This window comes from Acomys minous, assembly GCF_964271855.1.
Source record: "Acomys minous genome assembly, chromosome: 2".
Lineage (NCBI taxonomy): Eukaryota > Metazoa > Chordata > Mammalia > Rodentia > Muridae > Acomys > Acomys minous.
The window spans coordinates 61,705,761-61,723,260 of record NC_140484.1 but is presented as its reverse complement, the minus strand read 5'-3'; the positions used below and the strand labels follow the sequence as shown (position 1 = coordinate 61,723,260).

The 17,500-nt window shown below is 47.0% G+C and overlaps 1 protein-coding gene across 16 annotated transcripts in view; it reads right to left on the bottom strand.

The window, feature by feature from the left end:
- The window catches only part of EBF3 (EBF transcription factor 3), a 121,558-nt gene that overhangs the window by 34,648 nt on the left and 69,410 nt on the right, over window positions 1–17,500 (bottom strand). For 10 of the 16 annotated variants that reach the window (XM_084771885.1, XM_084771892.1, XM_084771878.1 and 7 more), the window contains 2 exons: window positions 6,077–6,158; window positions 2,332–2,476 (listed from right to left, as the gene is read on the bottom strand). In XM_084771885.1, the coding sequence (XP_084628011.1) occupies window positions 2,332–2,476; window positions 6,077–6,158 (227 nt within the window). The remainder of the gene's footprint in view (window positions 1–2,331; window positions 2,477–6,076; window positions 6,159–17,500) is intronic. The other 6 variants (XM_084771880.1, XM_084771887.1, XM_084771883.1 and 3 more) reach the window with 1 other exon arrangement.

Here is a 17,500-nt window from a genome sequence, read left to right as displayed (position 1 = left end):
CACTTGGCATGCAAATCGCCTCTGTGCTGCAGGCCCGGTGCTGGGCAGGGCTCTGGGAAGGTTTAAACAGGGTTTGGAGTCGTTTATGAGGGCACAAGTGACAGGGAGAGAAAATGAAAGCCAGAGTTCTACAGTGTGGTGCTGGAAGGTGGAATGGCTGTTTTCCCTCACTTGGGTTCAATACTGTAAATAATCGGCCTTGCTTTTTGTGAGCTCAGAGGACGCCGTGGCAGGCATCCACGCAGCAGCAGGGGGAATTAGTTAACTGGGAAACCATCAGCAAGTGTGTACACAGTGCTGGTGAATATTAGATGATTGGATAATGAGGCGTTAGCGGGGAGCGGCTGCACAGGAGCAGAGGTCTGTGGTTTGCGGGGCACTTTCTCCTTGAAGAACATAGGAGTGACTCAAAGCCAGCACCCCGCCCCTGGGACATAGGCTAAACTGGGCCCAAGTGGTCAGTGGGCTCTTAGAACCAAATGACCAGATTTGAAAATGAACGTCCTAAGTGTCCGCTCTCTCAGGAAGTGACAAAATCAAGAGTGGAAAACTAGTGGTGTTCCTAGGACACTTGAGTACTGGCCATTGATTGAAATAAAATAAAACAAGACAAAACAGCCCCACTGCTGAAGAGGGGTGACTTTTCCTCTGAGTCACCTATTTGCATTTTAACACCTTTAGCTGCTTTCTGGGATGGGTCGGCCCCTGCGATCACTGGAGAGAAAGTGACCTCAGTTTCAATCTTAATAAAATACTGAGAAGCAGACATAAACGAAGCAGGGACAGCAAGGCTTCCACAAATAGCTCATGATGAGACAGGTCCTATCTGTGAGGTATCCACTTGTGGCCTTTATTTTTCTAAATGCTACATTTTCTGCTTACAGTCAAATGCTTTTTCATGCTACTTACAAAAATAAATACTTGTACTTTGCTCAGATCATAATAGCTCATTAGAGAAGGCTGATTTTTGGACTTAGACTACAACCTAACACCAGAGGGCTGAGGAGGCTTCCTTGAGCCTATCACATTGCAAGCCGGGGCTCTCTGGGGAAGCAAAGAACTGAGGGACCAGGGATTCAACCTTCTTAATTGTGAGCCTCATTAGTGACGGTTGCTAAGCAAAACACACACCTACCTTCAGTGCATAGGAAAGAGATAAACAATACGTCACAGACTCTAATGACTCTGGTGCTCAAGACGACCTTTAATTATTATATTTTTGTTCCTATACCTTAGCCATTAATGTTGAAAAACAAATTAGTTTATTTTTGTGGACCACAGCAGATTCATAAATTGTCTTCCATTCTTTATGTCAGCATCATCTTTCATTCGGAAAACCCGCACACATCCCCTTCGTCCCTGCATCTGTCGTCTTCGTGTACAGTTCTTGAATTCGGTTACCTCAGGATGGAGGACTTGTCTTATAACCGTTTAGTTTTATAGGATCTTAACTCTGAAGGATTTAATCCTGTTGTTTTGTTTGCACGTCACTTAATAAAAAACCCTCGTGTTGCCTTCTCAGTAATTCTTGCTGATCAGAGTCTCGCGATTGCTAAGATGTTTGATAGAGGAAGTGGCTCTTGTACAGGATGAGTTCTGAGCAAGTAGGAAGAAGGGGGGGGGTTATATCCAAGTGGTTTTTGACTCTGCCTACTTGTCTCACTAAAACTCTCTTAACAAGGAAAACAAAGAGTCGATCACTTGAAGATTCTTTCTAAAAGACACATTTTATGCTTTCTTTTCTTTCTTTACCTTTGTGTGTGTGTGTGTGTGTGTGTGTGTGTGTGTGTGTGTGTGTTTGTTCCTGTGTGCGCTCCCTCCCTCCACCCCCTACTCTCTCACTTGTGTGTGCACACAAGCACACACATATACAGGACTCCCGCCAAGGACAGGAAATGGTCCACACAGTCCCCCTCTGGGCTAGCTCGACCAGGAAGTAACCAGCCTTGGAAGCATGCACAGAGAAGATGGGGTGAGATTTTGGATGGGAGCTTGTCACAAGCTAAATGAAACCAAACAAGTAAAAACTGTGAGCAAAACAAAGCTGAGAAACAAACCAGTAACATGAAGGCCATGGCAGGTGAGAGGGCATGAGGATCAAGCAGGACCACTAAGGAGAGAAGAGGAGGAGGAGGAAGTGGAGGAGGAGGAGACTGGCCAGGCCTGGCCCATCTCCACCTGAGGACAGCTAAGCCCTGCCCCATGGGGCTGAGGCAGTCTGGTCGCCTGGTGAGCACTACTCCATGTGAATTAACATAAAGGATGGTACAAAGGAAAAAAAGAAGCATTGCAAATTTAAAAAAAAAAAAAATACATGTAGCATGTGCCTACCATTTTCCAGATAAGAAGGGGCCGTACCTTCTGACGGGTCTAGGCGGCGGGCCCGCCTCCCGTGTTTGGAATTGTTGTGCACAAACATGTTGTCAGACACGGCCAGCACGTGGCCGTCCACGTTGACTGTTGTCGATACAACGACCTGTGAAGACGAAGTGGATTTGAAAATGCAGTTGGCACAGAAAAGCCCAGGCAGTGCCGTGCAAGTGAGATAAAAGCCAGCTCAGAGGCTGCACTGCGGAGACTTCACTTATTCTGGGAACTCTCCACTGGCTGAAGTGCATTCACAGCTTTTTTTTTTTTTTTTTTTTTTTTTTGGGCTAATGGGGGTGAGTTGTTTTGTTTTGTTTTGACTGGAGATTGCTTCTTTTCAAAAAAGAAAAAGAAAAAGAAAAGAAAACCTGCTCCGCTAATTAGGATTTAATCTCTTATTATGCTAACAAGTGGATTCAATTCAGAGAAATATTCTCCTAGCCATTAGCTTCCGAAACACCCCTCTAGCCAACTCATTTGAAAACCTCTGTTTTGATTGATCGGCTCACATATTGATTAGATAGTTTATCTAATTTAAATTAGTTCACTTGAGACTAGCCTCTCTTGAAGACCTAAGTGGGAGAATTCATTTGTGTCCCCCTCCCAAAAAAAAAAAAAAAGCTTCATAAAATCAAGATTCTCACTGTTACCCCTGCTACTCCAATTTCATCAGCAAATGACCCCTGGGTCAACTGTACAATTATGTTTAATGTCTAAGAATGAAATTTTTTACACCTTGGGAAAAAAAAACCCTGAATTTAAATTGTGCAAGTGTTTTTCAATCCAGGGAAATGATCCTTTCTCAAGTTCATAAGGAAGGGCGGCAAGGGCCCCCGAGAGCCTGAGAGCATGGCTAAGGGAGAGAGGGCAAAGCAGGCCTCTTGACTGCCTCATGGGAGGAGAAAAATGAAGCCACCACACAGAGAGACCATCCGGCTGGTGCCAGCCCTCCTTATCCCTGTGATGTCACAGGAAGCATCTTAGAAATGGCACACTTCAGCAGACCCAGGCAGCAGCCCAGGGGTGGCCTGGCTGCAGTGTTTCTAACACAGCTGGGTCAGAGGGCCTGGAGAAGCAGAAGGCTGAGTCTACGTTTAGTGTGGAACTTGAGCCTGGGTTTGGCATAAAGGATGCCTGGCTGGAGCACTCCGAGAGGCCCGCCTGGCCAGGTCGTGGGGCCAGCTCCTCCTGAGAGCACTGGGCGGCTGGGGGGGGGGGGGGCAGAGTGAAGACTGCCAGATAAACTGAAGGTAACAAGCCAAGGCTACCAAAGCTACAGTAAGCGTTGGTGAGTAGTAAAGTCTCCTTCAGATATAAGAATGCATTGCACCGAATATGTTTATGACAGGGGAAACCAGGGTAAGGGATCCAGGGCGTCAGCAGCTCTCAAAACCACTGCAAAGACCTTTTACAAACCTGAAATGGCACTACAAGAAAGCCTATTAATAAAACAAATGAAGCAAATTGATTTTTTTTTTTTTTTGCTGATGAAAAACAAATAGATAGTTTTGCTGAACATAGTGGTATACACCTATAACCCTAGCACTTCAGAAGCTAAAGAAGGAAAAATGGTAAGTTCAGGGCCAGCCTGAGCTACACAGCCAGAGTCTACCTCAAAGAAACACACACAAACAAGTAAACAAATAAAAAGTATTTTAGGCGTAAAAGAGACTCAATGCTACAAGCTTATATAAGGATATGTGTGTGAAAAACTGACTTTTATAACCTCCAGCCCCATGAAATCGCAGTGCAGGAGCCTGATACTATACACTCCATCGGCTACGGGGCCACGCTTATTGAAATCTTTGCCTCTTGTGTCTGCCAGCACAGCAAGGGCTCAGTGACGTCAGACTGTCTGAACTGAACACATGGTCAGTACGGCCATGCTGCCCATCTCTGTCCTGAAGGATCTGGCATTACTTTGAGTGCCCTGGCACCACGATGGTATCACCTATGGCCTAGCAATTTCTGCCTGGGGGGACCCAGGGGCTGCTCCTGTTTGCCAAGGATCTCCCCAGGGTCTACCTGTATACCCTGCCCTGAGCACTAAAAAAAACTTCCAGGAACATGTGGCTTGACCAGTACTGAAACATATACCTGACCAGTATATGTTAAGAAAAAGACATAGGACAAGGCAAGAATAAAAAAACATTTAAACACACTGTCTGTGCTCTGTCATCTATACAGAAACTAGTCACCAAGGGAAACAGAGAAAACAAACAAACACACTGCATTGTCAAGTATGGGCCAACCCTGCAGCTAACTGATAGGAAGATACAGGGACTCTGGCATCATTGCGAGCATCAAGTAAGCCATGATGTGCCAAAAGGCCAGGTAAACCTTCTGAGAGGTGGCGGAGATCAATGTTACCAGAGTCATTATGGTCAGAATGCACAGGGATGGATGCTATGCTCCATCACTGGTGAGACAAGCAGAACCCTGCTACTCAGTCTGATGTGACCTCATCATGCCCATGCCTTGTGGTCTCTTGTGAGGGGAAAGGGGGGGAGGGGGAGGGATCTGGCTCAGTAGTTTACAAGAAACGTTATCCCCAGCCATGAAACCCAGTATGGGTGGAACTAGAGACCTGTTTCCCTGTAGAGCCAAGAAGGCAGAAGATGGGCACCACATACTTCTCTGAAGGCCTGAAGAACCCTTACAAACACTGTGAGCTACTCGGCCAACTAAGTTGACATCCCAAATAAGACTCCTTCAGTAATGTAGGATTCATTTCCATCAGTACTTGGTTCTTCTAATTTTACAATGGAAATCAGCAAGGCAGCCTATCTCACACATAGAGGGCCCAGGATCCTAAGCAAGCCTCTGGTCATCCATAAAGACAAGAAAAATATGGGTGCTACCACAGTTGGTCTTTGAAGCCAACAAGCACCTCTCTCCCTTGCAGACCAAATCCTCATTGCAAACGGGCATGTGCAAGCCTAGATCCAGAACAGACTAGTAATGGCTGAACTCTGAATGGAGGAGGCTAGAAGAATTTGTGGGGTTCTGTGCTAAGTGGGTACAGATGAGGAGGCTCTCGACACCGAACATACTAGAGAGGTTGCATCATGGTCCTCTTCCCACCTGTCAACTCCTTACACAACGACACTCAATCAATGAGCCATTTGATCCCTGATATGTGGACCATCAGCCTGTCCAAGTTTTCAGAGCTGGTGTCAGGTGGCTGTGGAAAACACAATCATCCCATCTTCCCCATCCTTGCACAGACTCATAGATCTGGTGTACTGAAAACACTAGGTCATCTGGAAATATTTTTGTTTGTTTTTAAATAGTTTGCTTAATTTTATGTGTACATGGAAGTCCCTGAGTACAGTGGATGGAGCACGTGAATGCAGGTGTCCTTGGAAGACAGAAGAAGTGCTAGACGCCCCCCCCCCCCCGAGCTGGAGTTCTAGACAGCTGTGAGCCTCTACGTGGGTGCTGAGAACTGAACCCAGGCCCTCTGCAAGAACAGTAAGTATTCTTAACCACTGAGAGCCATCTCGCCAGCCCCTCATTTGCTTACTGTGATCAAGCTATTCAAGTTTAGTGTGTTACTAGCCTTGGGGAAACTAAAGAGCTCTCTGAACAATTGAGAACTCTGAAATGTTGGCAGGATAGGGCAAGCTGGGCTGGCAACTTGAAGGGTTTCGGGGTGGGGGTGGGGGAGGGGGTGGGGGTGGGGGAGGGGGAGGGGGAGGGTCCATACCTGGAACCTCCGCATGTCCCGTGGGTTGCCTGCATTCTTCAAGCAGTTCTGATTGCACTTGAGGAAGAACTTTAGAAAGAATCTACAAAAACACACAAAAACATGGATAGTTAGGGTTAGCCCACAAAAAACAACAACAGCGAAGACACTTGCACAGAAATAAACAGCAGAGACCACACAGCTGTGCTGGCTACCGTGTAGGGGGTGATGCTGAGTGCAGCTGTGCGACTGGCAGGCAGAGGCTCCTGGTCTCCATTATGAGTGGCAACTTGCACAGCTGTCTGACACTACAGATTCCCAAGATTTATAATAACAACCGTGTCTTTCCGAGGGACCGCTTCTTGCTAGGATCTTTGCCAAACTATTAGCCTTTAGAGAAACACCCACCCCAAAGAGGGACACCAGCATCAGCCAATGAAGATGCAGAATGCCTAGTGAAATTTTAATTTTGGATAAGCAACAACTGAGTTTTAGCATAAAAGTATTCTAAAATGAATCTATGCAAAAATATCAAAGTTGAAATTCTATTGAATGTGCTACATTTATCTGGAAACCCCAGTTACCAGAGTTTATCTAGCCAAAGAAAATACACTATCAAAGACAAAGTTTTAAAGTTACAGTAGGGGTGTGGGAGCAAGAAAATAGTCAAAACGATACATTTCATTTTAAAAACTGGTTAGAATAGGTTAACTCTCAAGAAGGGAATGGGGTACGGGGCTGCCATGATTGTTGTGGATGGTCTCTGTGTGTTATGAAGCAACTAGCCGGTGGGTTTTTTGGTACTTTCACAAAAAGTTTTGCTCAAACAGAGCACAGGAGGAACAGGCCCCAGGCCTGGTGGGAGTGAAGAGGCCAGGCATGGAAGCCAGTTTCACAACCCATCAGACCTGGCCTTGTATGAGGCAGAAAGACTCAGGAGTCCTGACAGTGTGCTGAGACTCCCCATTCCTGCCCGGTGACGAGCAGATGTGCATGAACAGGTGAACGCGATCTTGCCCCTGCGCTGTCTCCATCTCTACTTGCAAAGGCCGCATCCACAGTGTGGAGACGGAAGCCGCCCCACTAGCACATCGCCCCTGTGGCTAAGAGCCTGTGCAGCAAGGCCTCATAACACACCTACTCTGTTTTCTCCCCGAATGTCATCTGTCTTGTTTAGAAGTGATTGATGTTTTATGGTACTTCATAAAACTTCCTTGAATTCGGTCTTTCATGTTCAGGGTTCTTCATTGGTGATTACAATATGAGAAAATAAAAGGCTCCACAGGGTAAGACTCGTTTCTCTTCCTAACACATCCTGGAAGACCCAAGGAGGGCAGAAGCGAATCCTTTGATGAGGCTAAGAACGGTGGCCATTCAATTAAATTTTCTTACATACCATGAGTCCTTGCTACTTTGGGCCAGAATTTACATCTTTTATTAACTCACCTCACCTCTACACTTAGCTCACAATGCCTCTTAACACCATCTGCCATCAGCTAGAGCAAGTCACTTGATATTCCACCCACCAATTTTTCCTAACAACCACTGTGCAATTAAACTCCACACGTTCTGCAGCGAGGTAAATTAGGCGCACCTGCGGCCACACTGCATTTGAACTGCATCAGAAAAGGCCTAACAAGGTGAGGGCGCCACAAAGTTATCGTCCTGTCAGGCAATTAGGTTTTCACTTCAGGGACAGCCACACGGTGCAATTATGCCCCACATTACCACCCAGCTAATCTTCTGAGCAGGCGCTGGCCGAGAAGCTGCTCATCCGCAAAGGTGCCTGCACGGAGCTGGTGTTGGGGGCTTGTTTTGTAAAATGGAAGATTTCTCCTCCCCCCCACCCCCCACTCCTGGAGAGGTTGCTCTAAATTCCTTGATGTCTGTTTAGCCAGCTTGGTGCTCTTGCCTCCAAGACAGCTGAGTGGGTTTTAAAGGTATCCTAAGCATCTTTGGGCATTGTGGGACTGTAACTGCCATCACTTCACAAAGCAGAAGAGCAAAACTGGGTGCAGGATGCCACAAACACACTGAGCACTTCAGGGGGCGGCTGGGAGCAGAGGTGGGCACAGTATATCAAACACACATGTTCCTGCTTCTTCTTCTCTCTCTGTCTCTCCGGCACGTGGCAGTCACGGCTCTGCTTCTGTGCAGAGTGTGTAACGGCAGCAGTCCTGGATACACGAGAAAGATCTACTGGGAGCAACCCCTGCGCAGAACAGGATCCTTCCCAAGCTCCCAGGCTCCAATGACACAAAGTACAGAATAAGCCAGCAGCACCTTGCCAGGCCGAAGGGAACACGGAACACAAAAAGTGCTTATTTTAACCCTGAGTTTGCTTCCATTTAATTCGAGGATACAATTAAGGATTCTTAGGTGGGGAAACGCAGCCCAGCCGAGGCGAGCCTGCTGACACTGAGCACTGTTGCGTGGGAGTGGACGCGCTCCATGAGGTGTGCTATTGCAATGTTTGGGAAAGGGGTGAGAAACTGAATGCCCACGCATGAAGTCCAATGGTAATTCCCACATCCTTTACTCAATTACCCTTTAATTGGCTGTTTCCTAAGAAATATCTGACAACCACTTTACATATCTCACTTTCCAGAGTCTGGTACACAAAGGATTTAATACTCCTGTTATGAAAGGAAAAAAATCCTTCCTATGTCAGAAAATCTTTGGCTTTAGCACCAATAAACTCTTTATTATTGCTAAATGTAGATTTGCTGCTGGATCGCAAAGAGGCGATAAAAATTCTAACCTGTCATTAGTACATTATGCTTAATTGTGTACAGTGTTTCCCTGGCATCTGCTGGCCCAACGTCAAAATGACCGTTATGTGCACTAATTCCCTGACCCTGTCTTTATTTCCCTAAAGACTCATCATCTTTCACAGTAGGTACCAGAGTAAATCAAGCTTGAAATATGGGCTTTATTTACTTGTTTCTTACAGGCAGAGGGCAAGACAGTGGCGAAAGACAAACTGCTCCATGCCAAGCTGTCCCTAGGAATATTCCACTTGGAAACATCATGAAAAACTCCAGAAAGCTCTCAGGCAGAAAGCAAGATGCCATCACTGTGGAAATAGACTGTCCTCAGTGTTGCACAGATGAGGACAGACGCCATGATGGTATTCTCCTGCCTGGGCTGGGTACATAAGGGCGCAGAAAAGCCTTTGCCTGGAAGGACAGTAGGACTAGCCCAATAGTCTAAGTTGGAAATCCTCTCCTAATGGGACCACTTATCCTCCTGCTGGGGAATGGTGTGGGCCATGGTACGCAATGAAGAGTGCTCAGAGTTTTGTTTTGATGATGTTGCATCAGAGACCCAACAAACAACGCCAATATTAGCGTGAGCACATGGCAGCAGAGGAATGAAGCTGCTTCAGAAGAGGCTAGAGGTAACGGGACCCACCATTCCCACCAGAGCCCAATGTGGGTACCCCAGAATAAGGGGTGAGCAGAGCCCCCACCCCAGTAACTAATTTCAAAGTCGGCTCCATCTCTGTGTGTTTAAGCTATGAATTAGTTCATTTATATTTACTTTTATGAAGCTGATTAACCGAAGCTTCTCTATCTGATGAAAATCATTTTAATTGTAGTGTTAGGCTCCTGTGTAATATCCATTACATTATGAACTGTTTAAATTCTACATGGGTATTGTGTAAATTGGCCCTTTGTGAGCTAGCAGGCAATTAGGACCAAACAGCTCTCCTTTAAACGGCTACAGAACTTTGTGGTGGTGTTCAGGACAATCAGAGACAAAGGAGGCTGTTTAATTGTAATTTAATGGAATATCAAGGAGTCCGTGGCATTAGACGCTGGCAACAGAGAGCAGGAGAGAAAAATTAACTGCAATTATGTTTGATTAAAGCTATCCTTCTCAATAATCAGCAGTCCTGACAGGCCATGGGGCTCTAGTGGGCTCCAGGATGGCAAAAGGTGTTGAGCAATATTAGGGCCAATAAAGGGGATATTAGCATAGCTAATTACAGCCCTGCAAAACCTGTAAAGGGGGCCTCTGTGTATTGTAATGTGGGAAATAATTGGCCAAGGCCGTTATCAATTACATAAGGAATGAATTTGGTTTGTCAGAGAAAAGCTGATGAGATGCCTCTCATCTGACACCGACCCTTCCTTCACGTTTCCAGGCGGCTCCGAACTCACCCACGTCCATCAAGAGTTGAGCTACCAGTGGCCAAGTCACTGATAAAATCGGCCTGGCGGCAAGGGTGAGGTCATTAATACCACTCACCTCCCTCCCTCTCTGACACTGATGTTTTTACCTAACCGAAGCCACTAATCATGCAGTAATGATTTCTTTCCCTCTGGTCAAAGGAAAATAGATCAGCTCTGTAGAAATGTGGCGGCCTCTGAGGGTGTACCCTGGTGACTGAGGCAGACAGAGGAACTTGGAAGAGGTCTCACTGCCAGCCTCCTCAAGCCCACTTGGCTGTGGCCTATTTATTTGCAAGGCGCAGGTCCTCTGAAGCTCTGCAGTCCTCTTCAGGGACTTTCACTTAGTTTTGGTTGTCAAGGAATAGACTGTTCCAGAGTTTGGTTTTTGCCAGAGTTTGAAGATGTGAGTGAGTAACACAGCAGAGGATCGACTAAGCCCCCAAATGTCCTCGTGAAAGACACGTGATCACGCTAAGCAGTCCCAAAGTGCTCCGGCCTCTCAAAGGTTAAGTGTAACCAAATGCCAAAAAAAAAAAAAGAGCTCTGGCTTCTCCAGGATCCCTCCCACACCTGGTTCCAGGCTGTCGCTGGCGCGCTGGCAGCACAACCTTCTCGTAGCCCACAGTCATGTGCAGCCTGGGAAACTGGAAGCCAGAAGGAGAAACATGGGTGCTTTTTTTATGAGGCTGAGTGGCTCGCGCTTAGCTGTAAGTCTGAGCCTTTAATGAGCAATGCACTTGGGTGATGGTGGGTAAGGCTCCAGTCCATCAGACCCAAAACCCCGAAGCAATCCTTATATAAGTCAGGATGTGCTGACGCGAGGGAGGGAGGGAGGGAGGGACACACCCAGCAGTTGCAGATAGGCCCCCACAACTCAAGTTACTACTATTTTAATACATCCTAGCCTGAGTGAGAAAAAAAGGGGGGGAGGGTAGTCCTGGCAACCTACCAGAAAACTCAGCTTCAAAGGCGACAGACATTGTGGTGCCTGGTGCTTGGGGGGGGGGGGAGGATGAGGGGCAACTGTCAGGTTTTGGGGGTAAAGAAACTCTTCTAAGCTAGAGAGAGGTGCTGGCCCTGCAGCCTCATGAGCGTGCCAAGTGCTACTGAGCTGTTCACTTCCCAAATGGCTAATGCTGTGTTATGTCGATTTCACTTCACAAGTCCCCGCCCCAAAGGAGACCGAGCATGAGAGGGGCGGGGCGGTACCCAGGCCTCTTAGATGTCAGTGCCTAAGACCCTTACCTGCTACTGAAATGAAATAGTTAAGAGTCAAATGAAAAGATAGAGCCTTTAAGAGACTTTCCCCTGACTGATAAGAGTGGCCTACTGATCCTTGAGGTTCCTGCTAATTGCTGGCAAGTCCCTGAAAGCAGTGGTCACAGCTGTGGTGTGTGCACGCCGGGCCATCAGTCGCTGAAGTATTGACTATTGAGCAATTCTAGCCGATCGGGTCCAGGCGCTTCAGAGACAATGTGCCTCCCTCACAAAACCTGTAATGAGCAGTTCCTATACACGACTACATTCTGCTGACATCAGATCTGTGCACTGAGATAGTACACAGGTCAATACGTATCGGATTTCCAAAATGCGAGGGTCTTAATGTCAGGCCTCTTTTTTTCCCTCTCACTCCTGCCATTAGCGATGACTGGGCTCATGTTCTTTAATGCCATACGGGAGGAGAATTCTGCTCCATTAGTCTGATTTATTCTTCAAATATGCCATGACAAATTGCCTTAACACCAGACTTATTAAATTCTTGTACATTTCAAGTTATGAGTCTCATAGACGTGTGGTGCCTCAGTGACGTCATCAGGAAGGGGCCAGAGGGTGACAGCACTGAGTTTTACAGCACTGACATATATGCTTTGTTGGAGGACACCCTCTCCTAGTTTCCATGCAAGAGGTCAAGGTGGCCTGACTGCCCGGCAGGGAAGACCTGGTGTCCACAGGATTCTTTCTCCCATCCCCCAGCAAGCATGGTCCTCTATTGTAAATGCAGATGAAAGAGGATTGGGGAATATCCATGGCTTGACTTGCAGTTCAACAATTACTGGCCTTTGTCTGGGGATCCTGGCTCTGGTGTAGCTGAGCCCGTCTCTGGTGGACTCGAGCTATTTTACTTCCCTTCGCTGTAGTAACCACACCGCATTAACAATATTTGTACTACAATCGCCAAGGGACCCACTTCCCAGATTCTATCACTTCTTTATCTCCCGACAAATACCTCACTATCGAACATTATTAGGTTTAGAAAATTAACCCTTCGCGCTCTACAGCCAGAGCAGGCCCCTCCGCCATCCCTCCAAAGAGCCTTATCGCTAAATTTCTGCTATAATGGTTTTTCTGTTCATCACAATTTCAACTGCAGCTGTCAAGAGGCACTTACAGATACTGTGATCTTGTACTTTTGCGATGATTCTCATTAAAATGATGCCAAAGAGATCTGATGGGATTTAATGGCTTTGCCGGCCAGCTCGATACCCCACTTCCACGGCAGATCTGCGCCACGTGCTCGGTGCAGAGGAATCTGTAAGACTTGCATTAAACTTTTCCGGGTGGTTTTAATGTGTTCAGATAAGTACAACCCAGGCAACACTCTAAAAGCGAAACATACCCAGGCTTCCAGGCTTTGTCTGCGCCCTCCTCGGCTGGCTGTCAACACTCTAGTTAGTGTTTTCTCTAACAGTCCCTGATATTTTGTGATAGTTTTGATAAGGTTATCTGTTTAAAAGAAGTCAACTACAGAACACAAAAGAAATGTGAAGTGCAGTATATTTACAGAGGGGGCTCTTGTTTCAAGTGCCTATCTCCCGTTCCCCCTTTACCTATTTCTCTATTTCTAATGGGCAAAGCGCATTGACATTATTTCCCCAGCAGATCACTAGCCCTGTCAATCAGTCTGTATTTTGTCTTGCGCTGTGGGCTCATTAAAACAGCTTCTTCTCTCCCTCTGGACACTGCTCTATTTGCCAGCTCTGATCACGAAGCTCCTTATTTAAGAAAAATGCCAGCATCACTTGGCTCACATCAGATACACCCCCTGACTTGTTGCCAGCTCCAGGGGAGACTTTTACACAGGTTGAACAGAGATTAGATGGCCCTGCTTGGGGCTTCAGGCCTCTCTCTACCATCTATGGGTATGTTGAGGGGATCTCGAATCAAGGCCACCCTTGTCTGGCCAGCCATCCTGGTTCCAGCTCCCCTACAAGCTTATTTCCGAAGCCGGCACGAGGCTGGGTTGGGGTTTGTTTGTTTTTATTTTTTCCCCCCAACCTTCAAGTGGAAAAGATCTTGTTCATTTTTTCCTGCTTGACATAAATTTATTTCCCTCCATCCACATCAGCTTGCTTAATTAAGAACTATCCTCTTTGTAGGCTGAATTATTAATAAAAAAATCACATTTTAAATCAAGCCTGTGCATGCACGGAGGATGTCAGTGTCGAACCTGCCTATGCTGGCTCTCTAGCCTTTTAGGTCCTGATTAAAAACTTATTAAAACATTATAAATGATTAATGGGAGCACAGCTCTGAGTGGCAATTATTAGTTTTAATGCAGGTAATGCAGCTTAATGAGGGGCACATGTGCGCAAAGCCTTAACTTCATTACTCCTGCGTGTCAACATATACAAGAGAGATGTGTGTACAGGGCATCCATTACTCGGAACAGCACTGAGCCCGCTCTCTTCACCTCCCTTTGTTGATGAGCCAGGAGCCATAAATTAATTCCATTCTGGGGCTAAGGAAGGACCAAGGTGTTAAAATCGTGATAAACCCCGCTCACCTCCCCCCCACGATATCAGGCTGGAATCTCACATATTATCTCTTCAGCAGTCGGGCAGTATATAGGAATGTTTCGTTGGTATCTTCGTAGGTTGTCATTGTCTGCTCAGAAATGAGATCCAAGGATACCCCAAGCTGATGGGGTCCCTTTCCTAGTTTCATGGGGGCTGTGGATGAGATGAGCTACATCCAGCAGTGTCAAATCCCCATTGATATGGCTTCCCTAAATCTTCATGCGTGGTCCTGATAGTCTTTCAAACACTTCCCCTCTTGCAGGGTGGGTTGCAGGAGAAGCAGACAGACACGCAGACAGGCAGACAGGCAGACAGACAGACAAGATGCACAGTCATATACCCTGGCAAGGAAGGATCCCAAGAGTAGATTGCAAACACACAAGGAAACACCAGGCAAGAGCTAGCTGCAATGTGGGGATCACAGAGTAATCCTGACTGAGGAAGAGGGTGGCCAGTGAATAGATGCATTTGGGGTGCCGACAAAAAAGCTCATAAAAGTCACCAGCTCCATCTGGGACCCTCCATCCTGTGCTTGCCTCAGCCTACAGCTGGGAAGCAGAGCACTGGGCCCAAGTTCACACGTCACCTTTTATTTTCTGTTTTTTTGACAAGCAGCTTGATCCGGGCTGATCTCCACTATCTGTTTGAAGAGTCTTCAGGACTATTTGCATCATTTTATCGCTAATGTATAATATATGGCTCTAAAGTGAGCCTGGGCGCTGTCTTGTTACTGAGCATAAAAAAGTAAGGGCAATAAAGACACATTAGTTCTGTGGAGCACAGCGGCTATAATGCAAGCAAGAAGGTTGCTGCTTAGAGTTAAGAGGAGGCCTTTCTGCCTGACTAAGACAATGGAGGAGTAAAGAAAATGTCAAATCAAGAAAAGCTGGATTTAGAGATGAGGCAGCCCAGAATGACGTTGGGGCCATATTTTGTGAAACTATAATGCAGTTGGCAGCAAAGACCCGTGTTTCTGATTCATCCAGGGCCGCATGGCAAAGCTTTGTCAGTCTGTGCAAGGTATAAATAATTCAGGGTGAGAGATGGCAATTACAGGGCCCTGCACAACCAAAATGAATATTTTATGAGGACTAAAACTGCTCTGGAATGAATCATACACACGGAGTCACACATGGCGAGTGGGCTCACACACGCCAGCCCTAAGGAGCGAGAAGCCCAGGCCTTATCTCCTTTCAGAGTGTTGACTAGAAACCTGGAGAATCGTAATAAGCAAACACGAAACCGGCTAGCCTGCCGGCATGCCCACTCCATGCTCCAGATAGGCACTCAGTCCCCAAGACACACACACACACACACACACACACACACACACACACACACACACACACACACAGCAGGGAGGCGCTGGCCCAAACGCATAAGGCAGACACTCTCGTGGTCCATTTCATAAGTTTGGCTTAAAGGGATTTCTGAACCAGCCACCCAGTGCACTTCATTCTTTCCAACTACTAAAACAGTAGGCAGGTGTAGGCTGGGATCTCCCGGTCTACAAAACTGATCTGAGCTCAGGGGCAGGGGGAAAGGCCAGTGTTATAGCCCAGTGAGCATCTCCAAGAGCTAAGTGCGAGTCCCCTACGCTTTCAGCATGGTTCTCGCCCTTCCTCTCCACCAGAACCGTGTGTTCTAGAATCCTCCTAGGTAAGGTTCAGGGCCTGAACGTCCTATGATCAGGGTCCGCACTGGCTAAGGATTCAAGACCATGTGTATCTTGTGTATCTATGTAGCCAAGCCACAGGCAAGAGTTGCTGCCAACATTTTGAAAGTGGGTGCAGAAGTAAGAACGGATAGGGGTAGTTACAGAGACCTGGGAGAATGGTTCCGACTGTTAGGTTCCCTCCAGAGGTACTCCTGCTAAGTTGCTAGAACAAACAACAACATTGTTTGTGGCCACCGAGGCCCAGGCCCACTGCTGAATAGCCATTGTGTTTGTCCAGCTACTGATACCTGTGCCTTTGTCAGGGGGGGAAAAAGGCCAGGCTGTGACATCAGCACAGCACAAGTGCTCCTCTGTGTGAGTCCCCAGCACAGGCCCGCCTGCCACGGTGGGAACCCAACATAAGATCCCTCTGAAAAGGTTTTCTTTAAATCCAACTCCGATGCATTGTTTATGAAAACAAGGCTATTAGGTATATTAATAATTTGATAAATAGGGATTTGCCCTTAATTATTCATGAAGAACATTTGGCAACAGTAAAATTATATGCGCAGAACAGGTTTATAAACCAGCTAATTATAAATTAAGTATGCAAGAGAAAATTGCTAACCTTGAAATTAAAATATTTTATGATTCTGCAATTACAAAAAAAAAAAAAAGGTAGAGAATTATCAAAACCCCAGTGTGAGCAAAGAATGCCATAGCTTTGTACAGATGGCAGCAAGCAGGCCAGAGGAATGACAGCAGAGGTAGATGGAAAAGGCCCCGCCTCCCTCACAGCCCCTGGAGGGAAGGTTTGCTCCTCCCAGCACAGCTTTCCAAGAGGGTAGAATCTGGAAGGACACCAGCTACCCCCCACAGAGAGGCCCTGTCCAGTTCCTTGCAAAGACAGGACACACCTCTGCTTGCTGTCAAACCCCTGGCTTCTGAACACAGAAGCATCTCCTCTGTTCAGATGGCTGGGTTGGGACCCATGAGGAAACCTGCTGGCTGCCCCACCTCATTTCTGTCATGCTAGGTGGGATAAGGTCCATGGTGGATGCGGAGGTTCAAAGGACAGGACTGGAGCTGATGTCGCAGAAGTGCTGTCCCACTGATACCCACTAGAGGGCTTCTGCACTGGGGAGCAGGAAAATACCATTGTAGATGGACACTGGGTCATGACCCTGCACTGTCTGTAAAAGACTCCCCTCTGGAGCAAGGCCACCTCATCACTTCTCTCAGCCCTCACTATGGAGCACAGTTGCCTTGTCTGGACCTCCACCTACTTCCCGCCTCCGAAGACCTCTGCGGTCTCCTCTCCCTAACCCTAGGTGGGGTCCAGAAACACATGCCAGGTGAGTGGCACCCAAATCTTCCTTTTACTCATTTAATGAGTGAAGATGAGTGTGAACTATTCACTTTTTAATGACTGGCTATCTCCTTTCATAACTTAGCAGGACATCAGCAAAGCAACCATGGAATAGGCTGTATTTCGTAACTTCTCCCAAAACTCAGTGATGCAGAAGGCAGCCCTGCCCACCACCATCCCTGGGCATAGCTCAGTGACTCTTACTGAAATGCAAGGAAAATCCACTCAGGTGCCCCCTCCCCTCAACCACCGAGAAACACACACACTTTGGTTACAAAGAATCTTGACTTACCCCAGAGTCAAAAGCACCTACTAACCGTTCACACAGCAGGGAGAACAATGCAGGGAACATTCCCATGCCAGAACCTCGGACATGGAGACGCAGCTGCAGGTCAGGCAGGCAAGCCAGCCAATCAGGGAGGTCTCCAGCAAGTCGGATAATGA